Consider the following 25,751-nt stretch of genomic DNA (forward strand, 5'->3'; position numbering starts at 1 on the left):
GCCGCGGTGTGGCGCTGGGCCGGGCGGCGGGCGGGCAGCGCCCGGCTGCAGCGGGTGGGGACGGTGTCCGGCCTCTTCCTCTACCCGGTGAAGTCCTGCGGCGGGGTGGCCCTGCAGCGGGCCGAGGTGACGGCGCTGGGGCTGCGCAGCGGGGCGATGCGGGACAGGTACCGCCCGGGGCGCTGCGGGAGAGCGGGCGCCTTGCTGCGAAGCCCGCGGGCGGGGCGGGGCGGGGCTTGGCTCCGCCCTGGGGGGCCCGGCTACGGGCTGGTTCTCTCCCCTTCGGGCTGGCGTCGCCAGGCCCGTTATAACCGTCCCGCTCAGGCAGTGTCACCCCTTGTCTGCCCGCCTAGCCTCCGCCGCCCCCTGCCGGGGAAGGGGAGCAGGTGGTTCCGCTGGAGTAGGGACCTGGACACTAGATGGGGTGGGGGCTGAGTTACCACAGAGAAGTCTTCCCTGGGTGCTGGCTGGTGAGTCTTCCCACATGCTCAGGGTTTAGCTGATTGCCATATTTGGGGTCGAGAAGGAATTTTCCTCCAGGGCAGATTGGCAGAGGCCCTGGGGGGGTTTCGCCTTCCTCTGCAGCGTGGGGCACGGGTCACTTGCTGGAGGATTCTCTGCACCTTGAAGTCTTTAAACCGCAAGTTGAGGTCTTCAGTAGCTCAGACATAGGTCAGGGGTTTGTTACAGGAGTGGGTGAGTGAGGTTCTGTGGCCTGCGTTGTGCAGGAGGTCAGACTAGATGATCATAATGGTCCATTCTGACCTTAAAGTTTTAAGTCTAACTATTTCAAGGGCCCTTGCAAGGTGAAGTGGGCAGTTAACCCCCTACTGTGCCACGGGGAGGCCCTGACTAGAAGAAGCCTCTGTCTGTGTAGCTCTCATGCAGCTCTCTCACCAGCAGATGTTGGTCCAATAAAAGAGATTCCCTCACCTACCTGATCTCTCTGATTCACCCAAGGTCTTCTAGAATAAAACTCAAGATGTGCCTCTCTGCTAACTCATGTTTAAGCTACGATTTTGTCATGAACATTTTTAGTAAAAGTCAAGAACAGGTCATGGGCAATTAACAAAAATTCAGGGAAGCTGTGACCTGCCCCACACTTTTACTAAAATGTTCATGACAAAATGGGCAGGGAGGAGGGTCAAGCACCCTGCCCTGCTATGGCTGGGAGGGACCCCACCTGTGGCAGCTGGGGAGCTCCGGGGGATTCTCCTACTGGCAGTGGCAGCTGAGGATTTGCTGGGGATGCCCCCTCATGCTGCTGCCCATGGCGGCTAGGTAACTCCGGGGGTCCCCAGCACCCATGGACTGGACAGCTCTGGGGGATCCCCCACCACCCATGGCAGCCGAGGAGCTGCTGAAGATCCCCTACCACCCACAGCGGCTGGTGAGCTCTTGGGATTTCCCCCACCTGCCCCTATGGTGATTGGGGGGCTGCTGGGGACCCCCTCCCCTGTTGTGGCTGGGGGGCTGCTGGGGACTCCTGCCACTTTGGGCAACAGGGGTACCCTGCAGCTCCCAGCCGCTGCGGGCTGAAGTCACACAGGTCTGCAGAAGTCACAGATTCTGTGACTTCCGTGCCGTGACCAAATCAGAGCCTTACTCATGTTTAGCCTCTAGAAGTGAGAATTTTCATAAATATACTGTGTATACCTGCACTGCTTGTGTTCACAAGTTTGTTAGTTGCACTGCAGCAAGAAAGCTTTGATTTAAAAAAAAAAAGTTGTGCTATAGCTTATTAGTTTTAGTAATAGTCTCTTTAATGAGAAACTTCAGTGCGTTGTATAAGGGCATAAAGGGAGGGAAATCAGACTTATTAAGGAAAAACGTGAGTAGTTATGATATGAAGATAATTTCTAAGCTCTGTGCATCAGGAAATCTCTCTCTTTGCGCCCCGGTGCCTTGATCATTGATGGTGCTGTGTATGTAAAATGTTTAATGTATTTTGTTCCCTTTTAAACTACAGGTTTTGGCTTCTGATTACTGAGGATGGACATATGGTTACTGCCCGACAGGAGCCTCAGCTGGTTCTGATTTCTGTAAACTGTGAAAATGGCTATTTAACATTGAATGCTCCAGAAATGAAGGAACTGCGTGTTCCAGTCAAACTTTCCAGGAAGAATGCAGTGCACAATTGCAGGTATTATTGGAAGATTTTTCTTTTTGAAGTACTAACTTCAATTTAATATGCTTTTCTTTCAATTTTACAAAGAAAGTGTAATATACCTTAATGGGCTTGATGCAGGAATTACTGGGTGAAATTTATGGTCTGTGTTATGCAAGAGGTCAGGCAATGTTATCATAATGGTCCCTTCTGGTCTTAATTTATTAATAAGTCCACTTATTATTGAAGTCAAATTTTAGGAGATGACATCAAGGGTATCAGAGATTATACACTATATCTACCAAATTACCCATGCATATTTACTGTCTGTTCTGCATTTAGCTTGGCTGGGTGTTTGCATTTGAAAATCTTGGTCATGTATGCAGCTATTTCTTGATTTCCAATAAGCAAATTCTGTGTGATGTGCATCATTGCATAGAATTGGTAAATTGGAATCTGTGACATTAGGTATTATTTTACCTGTACTGAAATCTACCTTGGAAAATGGTCAGTGCCTAGCAGAAAAGGTAAGAACGCTTTTTCCCTGTTAAAATGTCAGTTATGTTTAAGAATATTGAGGCAGCTCTAAATGTTGGTAACCTACCTGAGCGTAGTGCTATGGGCTTCTCCCATGGATAGCGGAAGACATAGAGTACCAATTCTTCTAGCTGCTGGAGCTGAGAATAAAGCAGCTTTATAAGGAACTATATTTGCCAGTTCTAACTGTAAATTGTTTGTATGGAAACTACAGTTAACGTAGTTTTTTTTTTTTAATTTACATATTAATATAAATTGATGATGCTGTTTATGATGGAAAGCTTGCCGGGGGGGGGGCGGATAGCATTATCTTATCTTTTAAAAATCTGTCTAGTATGTATGTATATAAGATCCACAATATTTCACTTTTCAGAGTTAACGTCTTATTAAAAAAAAGTTTGTAGCCCCTCCTCTGTGCTGTGGTTCAAGTCCTCGCCCTTCTATTTGGTGCTTGCTATCACTGATATTTGGAGTGGCGTTTCCTTCCGGGGTTAGGTTCTGGGTTCTTTTCTGGTGCCTGGTACCTCCATCCAAGGGGACTCATTGCTGTGCTGTTCTTTGAGAGAAATAAATGATAATGCTAAGGATTGACCCACCCAAAATAACAGCCTAACAAAGGGGGGACTTTATTGGGTACAAGAAAATAGGATCTGGTGAAGGAAGGGACTAAGATTATATAAGTAAATGAAGTAATAAATAAACCAGTCATTAACTTGTCAATACTCACAACTCATCCTAACCCCTGACTCCATCCCTGGCACCTTTTCAGGCAAATTGTACGTTAAGGCTGAGTCCTGAGATACAGTGTTGCAGTGCTGTTTTTTTGGCCAGATTAAACAAAGAAGCCCTCTTACTCTATCTTCATCCGGGGATTGCGGGGGCAGGGTCCTCTCCTGCCTCCTACCCGGCTTGCTGAGTATGTGGAAAAAGTAGCCCAAAAATCGCTAGCCACCACCATTGGGCTCCTTTGGAATCTCCTGTGGGCTGCTTGTGTCCACCCAGCTGGGAAATTTCTGTGCTGGGAGGCAGGGCTGGGGCCCCAGTCCTGCAGTCTGAAATAGCGGAAGGGAGGTGGAGCTGCTGGCAGTGGAGGGTGAAGGGCAAAGAGCTAGGGCTGTGAGACAGATGGATCTGCAACTCCCCTCCTCCTCTGGCAGGCAGCCTGCCTTGGAAAAGCTTGTGACAATGCCAAGCAGGTCTTCCTTGTGGCGGGGCTTAGTGCTGGAGTCTGTAGGGTAGCAGCCGGAGAGGTAAGTTACTAAGTAACCTCCCTCAGGACTGCACTGGGACAAAGGGTGGCCCTAGAGCTTCTTGGGCTGGGGGAGAGCGGCCCCTTGCCGCTTGTTTCCTTGCCCTGATGGAGAGAAGAGTTCCCTGTAGATTCCTGTCCCTCTGTGCAGTCTGTTCATCCAAGACTTCCACCAGGCCTCATGCTATGCTGACTCCCCCTATCCTTAGCCTGCAGCAGTGGTTCTCAAACAGGGGTACGTGTATCCGTGAGGGTACACAGACATTTTCCAGGGGGTGCATCAACTCATCTAGATATTTGCCTAGTTTTAAGCAGGCTATATAAAAAGCACTAGTGAAGTTGGTACTAAAATTTCATAGAGACAATGACTTGTTTATACTGCTCTATATACTGTATGCTGAAATGTAAATACAATATTTATATTACAATTAATTATATGATAAATGATAAAGTAAGCAATGGTTCAGTGATAGTGTGCTGTGAAACCTCTGTATTTTTATGTCTGATTTTGTAAGTAAGTAGTTTTTAAGTGAGGTGAAACTTGGGGTCCACAGGACGAATCAGACTCCTGAAAGTTGTACACTAGTCTGGAAAGGTTGAGAGCCACTGGCCTGCAGGGCTGGATTAATCCATCACCAGATCCTAGGCAGACATACACTTCTGGGCCCCTGTTTTATAACTTGAATAAGAATATACTTCAATGATGTTCCCTGCCATACATACCACTGCAGTAAATTCGCATCCCAGCTTGTTCAGTCCTATTGGAAAAGGAATTGGTTTCATTACCCAGCCAGTACCCTCCTTTCTCCTTGACTCTACTGGGAAGGCAATGTAAATCTCAACTGTGTGTGAGGACTGTCTTGGTCTATTCATCCACTGGTGCAGATTTGTGCATGAATTGAAAGAACTTCACTCACTCGAGTGAGCAGTGTTGCGATCTGGTGCATGGGGTCACAATCACAACACCCCTTCAGTATGTCCTGGTTGCCATTCTGTCATGATGGAATGAATCTGCATCGGGGTGTTTATACAGAAACAACAACCTCCCCCCAAACAACCCCCATACTACACATTTTGGGCCCCCCATGTGAACTTACCGTGGCTCCCAGGAAACGGCCACTAGGTCCCTGCAGCCCCACGGCACATGGGTGGCCAGGGAGGCTCCGCGCCCTGCCTTTGCACCCACAGGCGCCACCCCCGCAGTTCCCATTGGTCGTGGTTCCGGCCAATGGGAGCTGCGGAGTCTGCTCTGGGTGCAGGGGCAGCGTGCGGCACCTCCCTGGCTGCCCATGCACTTAGGGGCCACAGGGACCTGGCGGCTTCTTCCAGGAACCACGAGGAGCAAGGGTAGGCAGGGAGCTTGCCTTCACCCTGGACCCCAGCTGTGCTGCTGACCGGACTTTTAATGGTCCAGTCAGCAGTGCTGTCTGGAGCCACAAGGGTCCCTGTTCAACCGGATGGTCCAGGCAAAAACTGGACACCTGGCAACCCTAACTGCCATAGAGCTACGGCTCCCTTTGTGTGGAGTGGGATTTTCACAGGGACTCCAGGGGTGGCTTCCACAGTTAAGTGTGAAAACTGAAACTAAAACAATGTCTCAGGCTGTGCAGTGTTGGGGGCTGTGCAGCTCTGACTGTCACTTATCTAGCTCACCCCATGCATAAGCCTCCCTTTTTGCCTCAGCAGGAGTTTCAGATTCCTTCTGTCCCCACCCCTTACTCCACTCAGGCTGAGAAATGGTGTCAGAGGGCTCTGGTAGCCATTATAGTTGTTGTCTTGTTGGTAGGGCCTCCTAGATGCTCAGTACGGAGCTCGAAGAGCTGGCAAACTCAGCTCTTGGAGCTCCATACACATTACTTTCAGAAACTTGATAGTGACATTAGAAAGAGATGATTTAAAATAGCTGAGCTGCATAAACCAAAATTATAAACATAAGCAATTCTGTTGCATTTTTCACTAGATCTCAGTGCTTTATAAAGGTGCCATCTCTATGTTACAAGTACTGAAAACTGAACCACGGAGAAGGTGATTTATCAAAGGGAAAATTGTGAGCCAGTGGTAGAGATGGAAAGAGAACTCCGGTCTCATGACTCCCAATTAAATGCCATATCCACTGGATTATGCTGCTTCATTTAAGACTAATTTGGTTTTCCCTCTTTTCCCAGTTAAGAGCTCCCGTACATAGCTTTGCAAATATTAGATTTGGGGAATCCAAATTAGCTCTAATGTTGATTTGTGCAACAGGACTGTTTACAAATTGCTAACTTGGATAGTGTGGTGTTGTAGGTACCTATAAAACCCTGTTTTCAGTTGCAGATAACTTACCCGTAATGAAATAGTTTTTGGCTGAATTGTTCCATCCAGGTATCTACCTAAACTTGAATCTTTCTGAATGGTTCAGCCATTTCCAAGAACAAGATTAGGGGAAATTGCGTTGTTTTGCCTGTTAAAAGTTCTTACAGCTGTATTGCTGAGAAGTTTAGGCCTCCATGATTTGTAACAGGGACTTAAATTTGGCAGGCAGGCTGCCTTTGTATCAGAAATGTGCCTTTTGCTGTTATCATGAAAAAATGCCCAATTTTGGCTAAACTTAAATTTTTGAGAAATCTCAGATGATGTGTGTCCAGCTAAAGACTTGTTAGAGTTTGGCAGCTAACTTCTCCAAAGATTCCAGCTGCACTGTGTGTGCTTCGTTCTCCTCACAGATCCTATGTGCCAACTAGACTGCACATGTGCCATCCCCACAGAGCGACTCTATCCCTGGGATGCAAGGATTGAGCAAGATTTCTGCAATTGCTTCTCCCAGGTGCCAGAGAACACTCTGGCACTGAGCACCAGAACTGAGAGCAGAGAAACACTCTCTTCTGTCCTCTCTGTTTCCCCTCCTGATAGTGTGGAGAAGAGGGAGAAAGTTGACTGACTCATATGTAGAGTGTTGAGGAATGGAGGGGGTGTCAAAATATTCAAGGTGAAGGGAGAGACTTGGAATCTAAGGGAGGGGAGTTAAGAACAAAACTGGGGAGGGGAAGAAGAGTGTAGGGGCAGGAGCAGGGGAGTGTGCAAGAATAGGTACAAGAATCGGGGGTGAGAGCAGGAGCTGGAGATGGGAGAGGATAGGATCAGAGGGTCTGGGAAAATGGGAAGAGTCATGGGTCAGAACGTGGGTGGGGAGAGGAGCAGAAGGAGGGAAATAAGGGCAGGCCCTGGGCCAGGGAAAGAGCCAGAGTGGGAATAGCGGTGGGGGCAGGTAGGAGGTGAAGGGGATGGGGAGAGTCTGCAGAGAAGAGCGGTATGTAACTACTAGAGAACACTCCCCTACAGAACATGGAATTGAACCTATTATTCCTGAGTTTCAATATCCCTCTGCTATCAGTTAATACCAGTGAAACCCACTGGTAAAGTGTGTCTTCAACCCTTTCTCATGGCAGGTCTGCACAGAGACTACTGCTACTACTATTCAGTTAGCTCCAGTAGTAGAGGACTCCATGTCATGAGTCCGTAAAATGTCTTGATGGAATTTTTTTTTTTTTCAACTTCTAACTTTTTTTTTAGAAAATTAAGAAATTGTGTAAAAACACTTAGAAGAATGTTAAGTTTGCTAAGTCAAACCCACCAGAATTAAGGTTGCCTGTGATACTCCTAATTCTTCTCCCTTGTGCTCTACGATATAGTCTTGAATTACATGAGGTCACCCAAAATCATTAGTTAATTTTGAAAATCTTGTCCTGCTTTTAATGCTGCCAAGTCATAGAAAATTGAAATAACTTTTTAATGAAAATAAGCCAACAATTAAAAAAAAAAATCCACAGCCCTTCTCTGGAGTGCAGATATGGCCAGTGACAAATGCAGTCAGTAGAAAAAACGTAAATACTTGAGAATAACTTCCACTTTCTTATGGCCTTCTGGGCACTCACTATAGGTAAAGGAAGCTGCACTGCATATAAATCAAAAGGACCGTTTTGAGGTGATAATACAACTAATAGTGACTGGCCTTGAATTTATTTTTGGGAAAATTATTGCTCTGTAGTTGGAAAAAGATCCCTCTCATAAGCAATATTTATCAGATGTGGGCAAACTACAGCCTGCGGGCCACATCCAGTCTGCGGGATTGAGCTCCCAGCTGGGGAGCCTAGTCCTTCGTCCCTCCCCCTCACATGCAGCCATGCCGCCGTGCGGGCTGCACTCTGGGGAGCGCAGCTGGCTCTGTCCGGGTGTTGTGGCTGCGAGCTCCTGCTGCTGGTCAGAGGGCAGGGAGCGGGGGCATTGGGTAAAAGAGCAGGGGAGGCCCTGAAGGGCAGTCAGGGAGGAGAGGGTGGTTAGATGGGACGGAGGTTCTGGGGGGCGCAGTCAGGGGATGGGGAACAGGGAGGATTGGGAGTGGGAGTCCCAGGGAGCCTGTCATGGGGCGGGGATGTGGATAGGGGGTCAGGAGGGCAGTCAGGAGACAGGGAGCAGAGGGTGGCTGGATAAGGGGGTGGGAATCCAGGGGGCAGTTAGGGGACAGGGGTGTGGATAAGGGTTGGGGCAGTCAGGGGACAGGAAGCAGGGGGGTTGGATAGGTTGGGAGTTCTGAAAGGAGCAGTCAGGGGGCGGGAAGTGGGAGGGGTTGGGTAGGGGGCAGGGCCAGAGTGTTTGGGGAGGCACTGCCTTCCCTACCCAGCCCTCCATACACTTCTGCAACCCCGATGTGGCCCTCGGGCCAAAAAGTCCCCCCCCGATTTAGAGTCTGCTGTTGATAGCTTTTGTCACCTACGTGGAATTAGTTTGCATGTTAAATCCTCAACTCCAGTTAATATAGAGAATATCTCATATGGAATGACTCATGTTGATGATCACAACTTGAACAGGAGTCAGCAGAGTTATGCTGTTGCAAAAAAGGCCAATGCCATCTTAGGTTGCATTAACAGAGGCATAGAAAGCAAGTCATGTAGTACCACTCTACTCAGCACTGGTTAGCCCTCAGCTGAATACTGTGTCCAATTTTGGTCATAAATTTATGGAAAGGAGAGAAACCAGAAAGGATCCATAGGTAAGCAACAAAAAAGATCAAAGGGATGGAATGCAACTAATCTGAGCAAAGGCTGAAGGAACTGGATATATTTAGTTTGGAAAAGAGGAGATTAAGGGGGGATATCATAGTGGACTTCAGAAAGTTGAAAAGCTGCCATGAAAAAGATGGAGAAAAGTTGTTCTCTTTTGCCACAGAGGGGAGGGCAGGACAAGAGGCAATGGGTTCAAACTACAACATAGCAGATTTAGATTAAATCTCAGGGAAAACTTCCCAACTGTAAGAACAGTAGGGCAATGGAACAGACTGCATAGGGAGGTTGTGGATGCTTCTTCACTGGAAGTTTTCAGAAAGAGGCTTGACAGCCATTTGTCTTAGAGGGTTTAGACACAACAAATCCTGCATCTTGGTGCGGGGTTAGACTAGATGATCCTTGTGGTCCCTTCTGACATTATGGTTCTGTGATTCTATCTCATTCCATAACTTGGGGCTTTGCACACATTTATAGTAGGGGGTACTTCAGAGAGACAAGTTTCATATACACCTCTACCCTGGTACAACGCGACCCGATATAATACAAATTCGGATATAACGTGATAAAGCAGCACTCCAGGGGGCAGTGCTGTGCACTCAGGTGGATCAAAGCAAGTTCTATATAACGCGGTTGCACCTTTAACACGGTAAGATTTTTTTGGCTCCCGAGGACAGCATTATATCGAGGTAGAGGTGTATCACCCTATTTTTACCTCCCTGTGTCGAGGGAAAATGTTGGACTTACACAACCCTCCCCCAAAATGAGGGGTTATTTTATCAGGAACCGCAGGATCAAAAGACTCTACATTTGTTTCATGCACTCTACTCTGGCTTCTGAACTGACAAACCCATTCTCAAGTTGATTTGACTGAGTATGTGGATTTTAAAAAAGGATGCAATATCCGCTTTAAACAGAAACCATCTTGCAGCCTTAACTGTGGTATGTCTATCCTTGCCCTTAATAAAAAATGCTTAAGGAACAGAAAGACTGTCTTTAGTGGTGATAAAAGTGTCACCCGATATATTCTTTAGGTGGCATAATCTCTCATTTTTGTCTAAATTCTCATGCCTCTACAATTCGAGGCAAAACTTCCTTAATCACAAGGGATGGGATTAACAAATGTTGATTGACAGTGACTAACTGCTCTTGTCATTCAGTTGCTTAAATTGATCAAATCTAAATTGGTGTATTTTTTGGTAAAGGCTTTCTGTCTTTTAGAAATGAAAAGTGGAATGGAATTATACTTGGTATTATTGACACAAGTGTGTAGAATAAATCTCACTTTTTTCTTTTAAATCTAGCATGGCAAACGGATGTTGTGTATTACAGTACATTGTTGTGACAGTTAACTCAGTCTAACTTGTTCAGTCCCTAACAGGCGGGAAATTCGATTACTTTATTTATCAGTACCACTGCTCTGGTTGCCTGTCTGCAAGGAACTGGCATTGTATGTACTGGATTTGTTTGGATTTTTTAAACATTTGCAGAGAATGTATTAATGGGTCCAGAATTTAATTTAGAATTATCTGGAATCCAAAAGTTCCATATTGAATTTCTTTATCACCACTCAGAGAGCTCATTGACTGCATCTTTTTCTTTGTTTTATGAAAGCGAGATGTTTGATTTTTGAATTGTAGAGATGAAAATAATCCACTTGAGTTCTCTGCTTTTAAACTAACTCACGCTTCTTTTAGGCTGTTTGGATTGGATATCCAAGGCAGGGACTGTGGAGATGAGGCAGCTCAGTGGTTCGCCACCTTCTTGAATACACAGTCATATCGACTGGTGCACTTTGAGTCACAGATGGTGCCTAGGAAATCCAGAGACATATTCACCACTTTCCGATCCAAGGATGAGGTTAGATGAAAGTTTGTGTGTGTCTTCCTCCCCCCCCTCAACCCTCCTATTGTAATTGTTCTATGGGGAGGCATGTACAACTTACTGAAGTACCTATTTCAAGCATATGAGCAGTCCCATGGGTTTTGGTGGGATTGTTTGCTTGCTTAAATTGTGTTTTAAATCAATTAAACTTATTGAACATGAAGAGCTACAGAATCTGAGGCTGCCATTTTGACAAGAAGTGACCCAGCATGTGACCAAGGGGAACTCCTGATACATTTTAATGAATGAGAGATGCTGGAGTTCTTGAAGGCAGTTTATTGGTAAACTCAGTGTGTACTGAAACTCCCTCTGCTGTCTCTATCCCCAGTTATGTGCAGCACTGTTCTAATATGAACTGTCATTACTGCTATTTTGTTTACAGATACTAGGCTGGATTGAGCCCTAAATCAGAGGTTTGTGCTTCCACTGAGGATAGCCCACACAAAAGAGGGTTATGGCAGCACAAGATGCGCACAATCCCCTCTCCCCTGGAGTGGGCCTGCAACCACTGAATTAGAAACAGGGTACAAGGGCAGGGAAGTCGGGTGATGTGCTAAATCAGTGCACTCCTGTGGCAGCCTCAGCTCCCAGTGAACAGCTGTCCTTTCTCCTTCTCGTTCCCATCTTCCACTTTACCTCCCCTAAGCAAAATCCTCAAGGGAGCAGGGTGTTGCAAACAGTATCTCTCCTTCTCCAGGTCAGAGTTCCCCCGGGGGCATAGTTGGCTCTGGTAGTGCAGGGAGATGCAGATTGAGTACCCTGCCCTGCAACTGTGAGCGTTATTGTTTATTGAGCATCAGCATTTTACCTGGTGTTGCATAAACAGAAAACAAGTACAAGAAGTTATAATAAAATCTCTACTCTCTGTGCATCTTCCCGACAAGTAAATGAAGACTAATTAAGACCATTAAGACCATTTCAATGAAGCACTCACTGAAACTGAAGATACTGTATGTATTTGGCTAAGCAAGGTGTTAATGTACGTACGCAGATGTATGTAGGCAGGGAGCACAGAGTGGTGGTGTTGGTGTTAATATGGAGGACAGAGCAATGTAAACATTTCATTGCACATTTTCACTTATTTGAGAGGGGGAGGGCATAGACTATCTTTCATTTTACATATTTTCTACAATGCGTGCAAGGAAAAAAGAATAGTTTGGGAGGGAAGGGAGACTTTCAGTGTGCACTGAAACTCTCCTGAAAACTGCCTTCAAAGTCTTATGCTTGTCCCATTTACTGATGTGTGCAGAGGGAGTTTTCTTAAAGTATTATTCAGTGGCGCTTTTTGCTAAAGTGGCAGCCACCATGGAGAAAAGTCAGTGCCATTAATGATCAATTGCAACTGAATTTTAATATTGTTTGTTGAGTAAATCTCTTCCCAGAGTTTGTGATAGAGTGGATTCCGTCTATCAGAAAATCTCATTTGGTATAGATTGAAAAAGGAAATATTGAAAAACATAGTTTGCTATTTGAAAGACTGGGGACAGGAAAGGGAATGGTCTTTTTTTCTGACACTCCAGAGAAAGACGTCCCTAGGCAAAGAACTATAAATATGCAAATAAACTTCATGCTGACCAAAAGGTGTGCAAAGGAGGGTTGTGAATTAGGAACTAGGCTATCTGTGGGCTGAAAGAAACACTTGACTTGCAGAAAAAAAATTGGAAAATAATAGTTCTGGACATTGTTTGTTTGTAATTAAATATGGATCACCTTTTATATGAAAATTCCATTTGTAAATCATTTATAAAATAGTAGTAAATGATTAATAGATGTTTTATCAAATGGTTAATTGATTAGAGATTTAGTCCAACAACTCAATGGGTTGTTTATAACCTTCTGTAATATCTTCTACTGATATCTGCAACATGTAACACTCGTGTCTGTAATATGCTTCTATCTATTTATCATTTATTAACCCTTTATAAACAACTTATAAATAGAAGTTTGTATTTGATCAACTTTACTATTAATTTACGATGGCTACTATGCTGGGAAGGGACAAATTATTTCACTTCTCAAAATACTGCCCCTGAGTCATAAGAATGTGACTTCAACAACATAGGACTACATGGCTAATATATGACCATCAGTTCAGTTACCTGTTTCTTGGCCATCGAAAGTTCTGCAGACCTTGTCTGTTGAGAAGCATGCTCTTGTGGGAGCGTTAGGATTTGTTTTGCCTTCATTTTTGTAGATTGCCTATCCCGACTGTAGCCCAGCCATGATCCTCTCAGAAGCTTCGTTGGAAGATCTAAATACTAGGCTGGAGAAGAAAGTTAAAATACAGAACTTCAGACCAAATATTGTTGTTTCGGGTTGCAATGCTTATGAGGAGGTGAGTGATCTACAGCAGTGGTTTTAAAACTTTTTTTTCTGGGGACCCTGTTGAAAGAAATTGCTGATGCCCATGACCCAACGGAGCTGGGATGAGGGGTTTGGGGTGTGGGAGAGGCTCAGGGCTGGGGCAGGGGGTTGGGGTGTGGGCATGAGGGCTGCGGGGTGGGGCTGGGAATGAGAGGTTTGGGGTGCGGGAGGGGGTCAGGCCTCTGGGCTGGGGGTGCAGGCTCTGGGATGGGGCTGGGGATGAGAGGCTTGGGGTGCAGGAAGGGGTTCCAGGTTTGGGGCAGGGCTCAGGGCTAGGGCAGGGATTGGGGTGCGAGGTTGGGGCGCAGACGTACCTCCGTCAGCTCCCGGTCAGCGGCACAGCCAGGATGTGGACGCAGGCTTCCCGCCTGTCGTGGCACTGCGGACTGCACTGCGCCCTGGAAGTGGCCAGCAGCACGTCCGGCGCCTAGGCAGAGGTGCACAAGCAGCTTCGCGTGACTCTCGCCCACAGGCACCATCTGTCCACCCCCCCCCCCCGCAAGTTCCCATTGGTGGTTTCCAGCCAATGGGAGTGCAGAGCTGGTGCTTGGGGCGGGGGTAGTGTGCAGAGCCCTGTGGCCCCCCTGCCTAGAAGCCGGACCCACTGCTGGCCGCTTCCAGGGCACAGCATAGTGTCAAAACAGGTAGGCACTAGCTTGCCTTAGCTGGGCAGCACCGCTGACAGGACTTTTAACATCCCGGTCAGCAGTGCTAACCAGAGCGACCCAGTGCCTAAGATGTCGCAACCCAGTACTGGGTCGTGACCCGAAGTTTGAAAAAAGCTGATCTACAGTACTTGAATTGCTATTTGTTCTGAGTCTTAGATGTGTTCTTCAGAACCCTGTTTCCTTGGGATATAGAGTACAAAGACCATCTAAAGCCTTGGCTGTACTTGGGATTAACTCTGATTCAGCCATCAATAGCTGGTGACTGGTGTAGCTGCAATGGTGTAAACCCCAAATATAGATAAGGAAAGCAGCTATCTTGGGGTTTGCCCTGCCACATCTGGCCACCAGTAACTGACTCCCAGGTACAAATAGAGCCTTAGAAATTCTACTATAAATGCGTACAAAGTTTAAAGGGAGATAATAGGTTTGTGGATATTAATTTATATTTATGCAGCCAAGTGAAGGATAAAATGAATGTATTGAAAATGTGAGGCTGGGACTGCATGCTTGCCTTTAGGCCTCAAACGGGAAATGTTATGCACAGTATAAGACATCTAATGATAGAGAAAAAATATTTGGGAGTTTGTGAGATACTTTATCACATTTTGCTTATAAAGAATAGCTCATCCTGGTGGTCTGAGAGTACTATAACTGCTGCATATTTATTAGTTCTTTAAACATTTAATTAGTGTAGATAAAACTGTGAGTTTACATGGCGGAGCAGTGCAGATTTGAGCTCACTCTGGAGAGTTGCTCTTTATGGGTTTGATTGTTCCTGAGGACCTAAAATTCCCATTGGAGGATTGTGCCTCTGTCTTCCAAGTAGGATTGTATTAGGAAGCTTCTGGACTGATAAGTGAAGACTGACTTTGCTTGTTTTCATTGATAACATTTTGTAGAACTGTAGTTAACTTAAATTTTTTTAGATTAAATACAATGTTAATTATCAGTTGTGAAGTCAGAACAAACCCATTTATGACTAGAAAATACATTCTGCAGAAGGTGTTTTTGGTTCTCCCTTTTTGTATTAACCTGCATTTTATGTTTGATAAATTACTTGTTTTTAATAAAAATCATGTATTGTGTACCTATAAGACAGGTATATTTTAAATGACCAGTCACCTTTTAGTGGAGTGTATCTGAAGCAATTTGGTAATTCATACAACTTACCCTGTAACTTTTGCAAAACTGATCACACTTGTCAAGGTTCCTCCGACACTCTGAACTTTAGGGTACAGATGTGGGGACCTGCATAAACACTTCTAAGCTTAACTACCAGCTTAGATCTGGTTCTGCTGCCACCATCCAGATTCCTCAGTCTGGAACACCCCCTTTCCTCCCAAAACCTTCCCCTCCCTGGGTAGCCTTGAGAGACTTTTTCACCAAGTTCCTGGTGAACACCGATCCAACCCCTTGAATCTAACACAAGGAGAATTTAACCATCCCCCTTCCTTTCCCCCACCAGTTCCTGGTGAGTCCAGATCCAATCCCCTTGGATCTTAAAACAAGGAAAAATCAATCAGGTTCTTAAAAAGAAAGCTTTTAATTAAAGAAAGAAAGGTAAAAATCGTCTCTGTAAAATCAGGATGGAAAATACTTTACAGGGTAATCAGATTCATATAGTCCAGAAGAACCCCCTCTAGCCTTAGGTTCAAAGTTACAGCAAACAGAGAGGTAAAATCCTCTCAGCAAAAAGGAACATTTACAAGTTGAAAAAACAAAAATAAGACTAACACGCCTTGCCTGGCTGTTACTTACAAGTTTGAAATACGAGAGACTGGATCAGAAAGATTTGGAGAACATGGATTGATGTCTGGTCCCTCTTAGTCCCAAGAGCGAACAACCCCCCCAAAAAAGAGCACAAACAAAAGACTTCCCCCCACCAAGATTTGAAAGTATCTTGTCCCCTTATTGGTCCTTTGGGTCAGGTGTCAGCCAGGTTTCCTGAGCTTTTTAACCCTTTACTGGTAAAAGGATTTTCGTGTCTTTGGCCTTGAGGGATTTTATAGTATTGTACACAGGAGGGCTGTTCCCTTCCCTTTATAGTAGGGAACTAAGTAGGGAAGGAAGTAGACTTCTAGGAGGGAGGCTGGCTCATCTGATTAAAAGAGCTTTAAACTAGACACTGGGGGGGGGAGAGAGAGAGAGGTCCTCCCTCTCTCCACAATTTTTCACATTGAGAGTGAGGACAACAAACAACATATAGATATAGCCAGAGAGGCGGAGAGGTAAGAGGGAAGAGGGGACAGATTCTAGATCTAACAGTCACTACTGTAAGTACTGTGTCCCTACCGAGTTGAGTGAGAGAGAGAGAGAGGAGAGGAAAAAAAAATGTTTGTGTTTTGTGTTTGAAGCTTAGGTAACAAAATGGAACTGGAGGGATGGTGGGGAGATCCGGGGGAAAATGGAAACCGAATATAGAAACATAAACATGGTGGGAGCAGTAGCTATGACAGGTATGGTAGGGTATGGAGGCTGTTAGGCAAGGTTAAAGGAAGAAGAAAGGTGTAAGAGTAAAGCACTATATATCAATGATATGTGTAATGATGTAATGAGAAAAAACAGCTGCAATTAATAAAATATGGTCATTGGGGGGGGATGGTCACATTGAAAAAAGGAAAACTAACAGAGCCTGCCTCGGGGATTGGTGTGATCTAGCGCCAGGATCTAGATTGGAGATGGATGAGAGCTCTTAGATTTTTTTTTTTTTAAACACTAATAGGAACTGGGACTTGATTGGGGGGACTTGGACTTGGGATATAGATTAATAAAAATATAAAAAATAATAATAATAATAATAAGCTTCCTAGATCCTTCACGAATTGAATTCTTTCATCAAGTTGTTGCTGAACCGATGGAGGGATGATTATTTTTTTTTTTTTTTTTTGATGTTTGTTTTGAGAGTTGAGGTGTTGTTGTTGTTGACAACCGACAATCATGCTCGAGTGAAATGGGAAATATATCAATAAAATAAATCAATAAAATAATAGTGCATCTGAGACTAGGGTGTGATTTTAAAAGGGGGCTAATTAGGAAATTAGGGCTAAAAGTTAGGGACTAGTTGGGAGGGGCTACATATTTAGGGATCTAAGGGCAGATGGGCAGGTTGCAGTTGGCATGTTGGAGTTGAGGGAGTTCAGGAGTTGAAGTATCCGAAGATAGCGGCAAGGGGCAGAAGCAGGAGCTGAAGCAGCTGGATGAGAGAAAAAAGATTAAAGGAAAAGTAAAAAAAAAAGAAAGTGTACCAGGAGTGAAGAGAGAGAGAAGAGAAAAGGAACCAGGGGGGAGGGAGGGTGGGGGAGAGGAGAAAGGCAAGAGGAAGAGCATGAGATGGATGGGAGTAAGAAATTAAAAGGAAGCCAAAAAAAAAGCCAAGAAAATAAAAAAAAAAAGAAGAAGAAAAAGAAGAAAAGAAAGAAGAAGTGGGAATGGGATTATCTTGAGATGGAATGATGGGAGATGGGGGATAATCTTAATGTCTTTAATGAGGTCTTTGAAGAGGCTAAGGAAGGGGAAGGGAGGAGGATGAGGATGAAGGGAAGAAGATGAAGGGAGTAGAGCAGAGTAATTGAGTAGAGAACAAGTAGCTTTGAACCACGATAAAAAAGAGGTAAATCGGGGTTAAAAATATTAAATAATTGGATATTCATCCTAGAATATTAATTATAAATTAATAATTTAAAATATTTTTTTAATAATCTTAATATTAATATTGACTGAATGGAGTTTTAGCTGGGAAAAAGTAAAAAAAAAAAAAGGAAAAAAAATTTAAAAAAAATTAGTAGTCTAATAGTCTTAAAAAAAAAGTAGTCTAAAATCTGTAAAAAAAGTGGTAAAGGAAAGGGGCCGATGGAGAGGAGCATGGCATGCATGAGATGCAAAAGCATGGATTGATCCAATTTGATGATAGACAAATTTTTATGTAACAGATTTTTTTTTCCTTTTTTTTGAGAGTTTTAGAAAATCTTTAATATCTGGATTTGAGTATGGATCTGATATGATGATTTTTTGAGGAAATAAATTAGAAAAAATGGAATGGAAAAAAAAAATAATGGAAAAAATGAGGAGATGGGGAGGTGGAAGAAGAGGGAGGAGGAGGAGGTGGGGTTGGAGGGAGGGAGGAGGGTGGTTAGGAGTGGAGGTCCTGGAGTTTAGGTTTTTGTTTTTCCTATTTTTTATTTCTATTTTTTTTGGATGGGGATGGAGTGGACTGAGGTGGGGAGGGGAAGAAGGGGTGTTTGATGGAGTTGAAAGGGGAAGAGGATCGGAAGAGGATGGGGTCGATATTATTAGGATAGGAGATAAAGATAGTAAGAGGTAGTATTTAATTGTTTTAGTAGTAGGATGATGATTAAGGGTGAGTTAACAAAGGAGATGCATTAGTTTGGAGTTAACGGAGGTTGAGGAAGATGGAGAGAAGGGAGGAGTCCTGGAAGGAGGAGAGGAGGGAGAGGGGTGAGGGGGAGAAACAGGGATGAGGATGATCTAATGTGCAGTCTTGCGTGCATTGTAGTAGGGCGAAAGGGGGTTTGGTAGGGGTATAGTTAGGTAGTTATATAGGGGATATGTGGGACCGTTTAGTATATGTGTATGTGTTTGTGTGAGACCTCATTTGTTGTGCCAGAATAGAGATTACCACAAGAATGATCCAGAAATGAAAACAAGAAAGAAGAAAGAAGAGAAGAAAGGAAGAAAAGAAAGGAGGGAAGAGGAGGAGGGAGAGGAGGAAGGTTTTTTTATAGAGGAGAGAGGATAGGAGATAAGAAGAAGAGGAGGAATAATTTAAGGGGGAAGGAGGGATAAATTATAAGAGAGAGAATATAATAGAGCAGGAGTGAAAATGTGGACGAGAAGGAGAACGGATATAGAAAAGAAAAAGGAGGGATAGGAATACAGAAGACGAATTCCAGAAGGGAAGGGGAAGGGAGTGGAGGAAGTAGCTGACCGACAGCCACCAGAAGATGTGGAGTGAAGATGGATTAAGATGAAGAAGATTAAGTGGATGGATAATGGATGATCAGGATGATAGATAGTGATTAGTATCAATGGATGATAGTAAAGTAAATATAACAAATAGGTCAATCAATGGAGGGAGAGTTGGAGAGGTTTTCCAGAGGAATGTTGGAGAGGTCCTTTTCATGGAGGGGGAGGGGAGTTTGATGCCGGGGGGTTTTTGGAAGGCTGGACCGCCATAGGCATGGGGGGAGGGCATGGGGGGGGGGGGGAAGGGGGGGAGGGGTGGGCATGGGCTTGGGTGGCTGGAGGGGGGCAGGAGGTGGTCAGACAGAGCATGGATGAGTTTCTGATGATCAGATTCTTTGATTCATTCTGATTCTTCTGATTCTATAGTTATGACAACACTGCATGAGTAGATGATTAATATACTGATGTTGACAAATGCAGTGATAACCTGTTTTATTAAAAATAGCATATCCATTATAGCTCTTATTATGAGGATGCAAGAAAGCATAATGCTCTAAAATGATGCTTTGTCTTATAGTAATCACCATGCTCAAAGTCAGCTTCTGGGAAATGGGTAATGCAAATATTCTGAAAGTATAATCATATATACATTTTTACATTTCCCTTAGGATTCCTGGAATAAGATAAAAATTGGTAATGTGGAGATGAAAGGGACAATGGCTTGCCCCAGGTAAGGGTTTAGGAATATACTTGAAGGAAAAGTAAATATTAAGTAGCTGCTGTGGTCTAACATTGTCTATCATTACAGGTGTATTTTAACAACCATTGATATGGAAACTGGGATCATTGACAGAAAGGAGCCACTGGAAACACTGAAAAGGTAGCAAAAATAGTAGTGTCTCATCTTGTATTGAGCAGTTATTTTTTTTAAAAAGGCATTTGAAATGTGTGCTACATGTACTCCTACAGCCTTTCAAATTGCAGACTTTGGGTACAGTCCTTGCCTATGCACTATATTGAAAAGAGGACTCATTAAGACTCTCCTTCTCTCACTTCTTACATATAGGACTCCTTGGTCCTCTCTTCGATGTAGTGTGCCTGTATAGTCTAGGCAAGGACTGGACCCAAAGAATACAATCTTTTAAATTGCATAATTTAACGGTCTAATTGTAGCTGGTAATCATTTATATCTGTCCTACACATATATAAACTATAGTTTGTGTGTGTGTGAGAGAGAGAGAGGGAGTATTATTGGTGATGCAAGTAGCATGACCTATTATTAAGGTTGCCTGACACTTCTCATTTGAGGACCCCTTTTTCAGTTACCTCTAACTTTGCCAAACTTTAACTACTTGGGCTGAAGTTTTCCATTCTGGGTGTCTGCCTTAGGCAGGCTTTGTTTTTGTTGTTTGGGGGAAGGTGGGATTGGATTTTAGCGAGAGGTTTAGCCATTTCTGAGAATGAGAAATTGGGGGAGAAATTGGGACATGAGACTGGTAGTTGGCAGGGGAGGGAATTGAGACTGGTTGGGCAAGGAGATAGGGGAGGGGCCGGGGGGAAATGGACGGACTGCAATTGGCTGGCAAGGAGACTGCAGCTGGGAGCCAGGGAGGGAAGACTGGCAGCTAGTAGATTGGAGAGGGTGGAAACTAAGATGGGATGAGGAGTTGGGAGATACTGGGGCTGGCTAGGCAAGAATAGTGGGACTGAGAAGTAGTGGGATGGGGAGAGGAAAAAATAATAGTGATCATGTAATTAAAGACTGTCATGATGCATATCCAAATTAAGATAGCACAGGCAACCTTTATTCTGGCATTTTCCGACTTTCGAGTGCTTGACTTTATTAAGGTTGCAGTGTGTGTAGCCTATATGATAGATTACAGGACTGTCACGCTGAACCCTAGAATGTCTGAGTCAGTGTGAAGTGATGGAAACAGTTAAAAACATGGCTGAGAGCTCTCTTTATTTAGGATATCATCAGGTTCAGTCATCACTGGAAGTGCTGTCTGTTACTGGCCGGTTTTTAAGTTCTCAGCCATTTTGACTTTACGAAATACACCCATGCTGTGTACAGCAGCATCCATCTGTGCCATGCCAAGAGTCCCTAGACAATTGTGATACCACAGGTAACTCAACCAGTCATCACCCTTACTCTGCATCTACTCGGCATGCAACAGTTTGATTGGTTCTTTGAAGGAGACTGCACATGGATGGTGAGTTACTTGGCCCAACTGTCAGACCCATTCAACAGCTTGGGGCTTTCACCTACTTGTGTGCGTGACAAGGATCAGTCAGTCTCTTCTCATATGAGCTGCTCCATTCCATTAGTTATCTTAGCTGTCCTATGTTGTCACCCGTTTAGCTAGCTTGCATCCATTAGGAGAGATGAGAGAGCATACTTCAAGTGTTCCTCTAACCTTCACCCTGTAAAGCCCTGTGCCCTTTGACTTGTATACTCCAAGGCCCCAATCTTGCAATAACTTATGTTCATGCTTAACTTTCCCTTGAAATCAATGGGATTACTCATGGTAGTAAAATTAGGTAAGTGAGTAAGGGTCTGCAGGTTTGGAGCCTTAATACAGCCAGCATCTTACAAGCTTTCTTCCATGCCTCTGCACGTTGACCTGAGAATTGAGTTGTCAGATCTGTCAGTACACCCAGATAATCTCCTTCCAGCAGTGTTAACTAGTTTTCTGCTATTTAAACTGTACTGGTACTTAAGCCCCCAAAACTGTCATGCATGTTTGAGATATTTTACTCACAGCAGTAGCCTCACTAAGTTCAGTTCATTGGGTTTGTCAAAAGAAAATCTATAGTGTGTTGACTTATTCCATCCTAAATTTTTGGTGTGCCATAAAACTTTATTCACATCTCATTGTACTTTAACAAAAATTGCTAAGCAAAAATTATCTTTATTCTTCATAATCATGTGGAAGCTTGAAATAGACCTATTTATTTATAACCATTTATTTTCCTTTGTCCAAGGTGCGTTATTGTAGAGCAGCCGATATGTGTTGGGCTGCTTGTGTATTTAAATGTTGCATATTTCTTTAAGTGTTTAAGTTTTTGTTCAGTTTTTTTAAATAGTGGTAGTGGCATAAAGAGAGATGAGTGAAGAGTATCCCAGAATATAATCTACTGCTAATTTACAATGAACGGATGATATTAAATTTACTTTAAAAAAACCCATTAACCTCTGTTACATAGGGCATAATGTCTGTGGATTCTATTTGTCTCTTAAATACATACATAGAATCTGGGTACTTATATAAATTTATTATTCTGTTGCCTTTCCTCCAACTTAAAACAAAGCTCCCACCTCTTTTTTTTTTCTCTACTTCTTGAGGCTGTGTTTTGCCTTAAGTGAATAACAATGACCATTTTCTCTGTGCAGTTACCGTTTGTGCGATCCTTCTGAGCGACAGCTCTACAAATCCCACCCTCTGTTTGGATGGTATTATGGAATTGATAAAACTGGAACGCTTCAAGTTGGAGACCCTGTGTACAAGATAGTCAATTGATGGAAGATGTATTTTGAGTGGAAAATAATTGTTCATTTTTATATGCAAATGTTTTTTTCTGTGAGCACAGAGCCTGAAATAACTCCTTGATGTTATCTTGAGGTGTAAAGTACACTGTCCTTGATTGTCCATGGATCCTGTGATGTACCAAAGTCTTCTCAAATAGTCAGTCCACTAATGTGCCTTGAGTCCCTTAATCTAAAACTAAATCTTTAATTTTCCATTCGCGTGTAAATGGCAAGCTGTCAAACACTTAGATCAGATGATAGTGATTTTCAGTCTTACACACACACTTATATTATTGCTATTGTGGAATGAGGGTGAAACAAGTTGGATGATGATAATTGAATGTTCCCTTCAAGGTTTGCATATGTTTTAAATTCCTATCTAAATTGTAATGCCTTAAGAAAACCACCCTTAGAACATTTTGATCTCTTGTTACTTTGTTATGGATTGGCAGATAGAGCAAGAAATTCTGAACCAGCAAAAGAGTGGGCTGTGACAAGGCATGAAGTAGATGAGACTGTTTTGGAGCTTAGGTTCTCTACTTTCTATTGTGAACATTGAAGTGCTGTTCTGTTTCAACATTCTTGAATAACAGCCTAGTAAAGTGACGAATTAGGCTGCTGCTGCCCTGTTATTGACTCAGTTAACAGTACTGGGCAAGCACTTACAATGCTTGTTGCAAGTAATGCATGCCTGCCTACCTGTCTCACACTGGTGTTGCCGAGGATTGACTGATTTTTGTAAAGTGCTATATAAATGCTAAGTATTATTGTGGCAACATATATCCCAGCATTAGCCTATGAAGAAATGTAACATTGTGCGTGAATGGTGGCAGGCAGTGGCAGAACAAGTGTCCCTATGGGCAGAATTTGGTGAACCCTATAAAGCTCATGCTCCTGAGCATAAAGAAGTTGAACAAAATTTAAATCCATTCAAATTACAGTAATTAAAGGTGGGCTTTGGGGGATCTGGGGTAGATAAGGTCAGATAAATATTTTTTAATACACATGTTTAACATTTTTAACTGATGGAAATGTAATTATTTGATTTGAAGCAGCTAGGGGAACGAGATTATATAAACATTGCTAATCAGACAATCCAACAATGGTTTTCTAAAATTATGTACTTAAAACTGTAAAACATTTTAACTCTAGAAATAAATTATACATCAAAATATAAACTTCTACAGAGCCCTAACTATTGTTTAATACGATGTACAATTTGAGAGGCTTGTTCTCTTGATTTTTGCCGTTTGATGTTACATCTTACCTATGTTGGTGTTTAGTTATTTCTCTGCTGCTTCATATACCTTTTAGTTTGGCAAAAGGCCCTTCCCCCTGGTGCCCTATTGCACAGTTAAAGGCTTTGTGCAAGAAGTGGATGCTGAATCTGGCATCTACAAGTGTCCTTGCATTGCTGTGGAGAAAGGCTTCAGTGCAGAAAAGTCTTCAGATTTCTGATGTGGGGAGAGAATCACCTGGATCTGTGTGGATATTGGCAAAGAACCATCCTTGAACCTGAAGCTGGCATGTTGATGCAGAACAGTCCTTCCAGTACAGGTCACATTACAGCTGAGATACCTTCTTGTTTATCTTGTGCTAGGGAGCTAAGAACCAAGACTCAAAGTAGACTAGATCCTGGCCCTGCTGAGGTCCATTTACAGTAGTCTGTACAGGGGTAGGCAAACTATGGCACACGCGCCAAAGGCGGCACATGAGCTGATTTTTTCAGTGCCACTCATACTGCCTGGGTCCTGGCCACCGGTCTGGGGGCGGGGTGGGAGGCTCTGCATTTTAATTTAATTTTATATGAAGCTTCTTAAACATTTTAAAACCCTTATTTACTTTGCATACAACAATAGTTTAGTTATATTATAGACTTATAGAAAGAGACCTTCTAAAAACATTAAAATGTATGACTGGCACACGAAACCTTAGAGTGAATAAATGAAGACTCGGCACACAACTTCTGAAAGCTTCCCAACCCCGGTCTAGTAGCACAAGGGGACTGAACGCTGGGTTGGGTGAATCTTTGGTTAGGTTGAGCCAGCTTTGCGCTCCCTGCTCCCCCTGTGATCCTTGGTGTGCATGAGGCATTAAATGTGTGGCTTAGGGAAAGGATTTGGCTGGAACACTGTTGCACCCTTGACATCTTTGGCTGTTACTAGCCGAGGCAAGTTAGAGCAGCTGTTAAGATCCCTCACATGCATAAAGCATGTACTTAACCTTGCAGGACTGGCCCCTGTTTAAATCATTAATTCTATTTCTTCCTATCTGGCAGCAATTTGCCAAAGAGAACTCTCAAACAGATGATGTAACTGTGCTATCAGCGTTTACCTCTGGACTTTGTCACAGTAGTTTATTCCCCCTAGAGGGGACATAATATCTGCTGAGAATTTTAACACTAGTGTTCTCAGGTGACAATGGATATGGTAGCTAATGTGATAATCTTTATTGTACTAACAAATAAATAATATGAGGTGCTCAGCTTTCTCCCTTCTTCACATCGAAGCAATTCCTACAGGAAAAAAATGCAGATACTAGAAAATGCCCACAGCCTGTCAGGAGTTAATCACTGATTCTCTCTCTCTCACACACGCACGCGCGCAATGGGGGTGGGGGCGAACATTGAGGAGAGTGGAGTGGGATGAGAGGATAGTTTATTGTGTGGAGCACAGGGTTTTTCTTGATAGAGGCTGAATATGCAGATTTAACTTGAGGGGTAAGATCTGGGGTTATCTTGGATGTTGGGGAAGCACAGGAACGGAATATCTCTGGGTGGGGCTGAAGGGCAGAATTGGCCTGGCTCTGGAGAGTTGGGGAAGGGGAGGGAGAACTATGGGACCCCAGACCTGCCACCACCCCCTCCCTCAGGTCCAGTTGCCATGAATGGATCCAGCAGGCCCCCCGGGGTGCTGCTGCCTCAGTCCTGGGCTACCTGGCTTGGTGCTGCCGTGGGCCCCCTGCTCTTGGCTGGGGTCTGGTGCTGGGCCAGGAGGTGGGTGGCTCCCAGCTTCAGCAGATGAGGACAGTGTTTGGACTCTTCATCTACCTGGTGAAGTCCTGCTTGGAGGGTGAGGGGGGACTGGGCAGTGGGTGGAGGTGCAGGATTTACTTCTGGTGGTCCCAGGCAGTGAGCCCTGGGGAGGGAGATGCTCTGTGCTGGTGGTGGGATTTCCACTGCCCTGAGCCTGCTGGTCCAATATAAATTGTCTTGCTGTGGGGCAGCCCCCTTCCATGAAATGCCCTGTTGCTGCAGGTTGCACCTTGACCCTGGGTTAATATAATGAGTCCTGGGTGAGGACTCTACCATTACTATTTATTGGACACTGCCCTGGCCTGCTCTGTGTCTGGCAGAGCACAGGCAGTGAACAGAAAATGGGAGCAGAGGGTTGCAAACATTTTCATAGCTCAGGCACCCACCTGTTCTGACCCTAGGTGTATAACATCCCTA

The 25,751-nt window shown here is 44.0% G+C and overlaps 1 protein-coding gene across 3 annotated transcripts; it reads left to right on the top strand.

The window, feature by feature from the left end:
• The first annotated feature begins 14 nt into the window (after nt 1-14).
• MTARC2 (mitochondrial amidoxime reducing component 2) lies at nt 15-23,868 on the top strand. 3 transcript variants are annotated; one of them, XM_039531982.1, is made up of 7 exons: nt 15-126; nt 1,970-2,143; nt 10,630-10,792; nt 13,011-13,151; nt 19,440-19,501; nt 19,580-19,651; nt 22,166-23,868. In XM_039531982.1, exons 2-7 carry the CDS (start codon nt 2,001-2,003, stop codon nt 22,290-22,292), a joined length of 708 nt encoding a protein of 235 aa, XP_039387916.1. In that variant the 5' UTR covers nt 15-126; nt 1,970-2,000; the 3' UTR covers nt 22,293-23,868. The 3 variants fall into 3 exon arrangements, with proteins under 3 accessions (XP_039387916.1, XP_039387917.1, XP_039387915.1); XM_039531983.1 differs by having other exon boundaries at nt 17-167; XM_039531981.1 differs by lacking the exon at nt 15-126 and adding an exon at nt 340-470.
• The last annotated feature ends 1,883 nt before the right edge of the window (nt 23,869-25,751 follow it).

Source organism: Mauremys reevesii, linkage group 3, assembly GCF_016161935.1.
Source record: "Mauremys reevesii isolate NIE-2019 linkage group 3, ASM1616193v1, whole genome shotgun sequence".
In the NCBI taxonomy this organism is placed as follows: domain Eukaryota; kingdom Metazoa; phylum Chordata; order Testudines; family Geoemydidae; genus Mauremys; species Mauremys reevesii.

Excerpts from the sequence above, each read along its gene's own strand:
- MTARC2 (XM_039531983.1), top strand. Across the intron at positions 2,144-10,629 it reads AATGCAGTGCACAATTGCAG|GCTGTTTGGATTGGATATCC; the intron begins GTATTATTGGAA and ends CGCTTCTTTTAG. Across the intron at positions 10,793-13,010 it reads CTTTCCGATCCAAGGATGAG|ATTGCCTATCCCGACTGTAG; the intron begins GTTAGATGAAAG and ends TCATTTTTGTAG.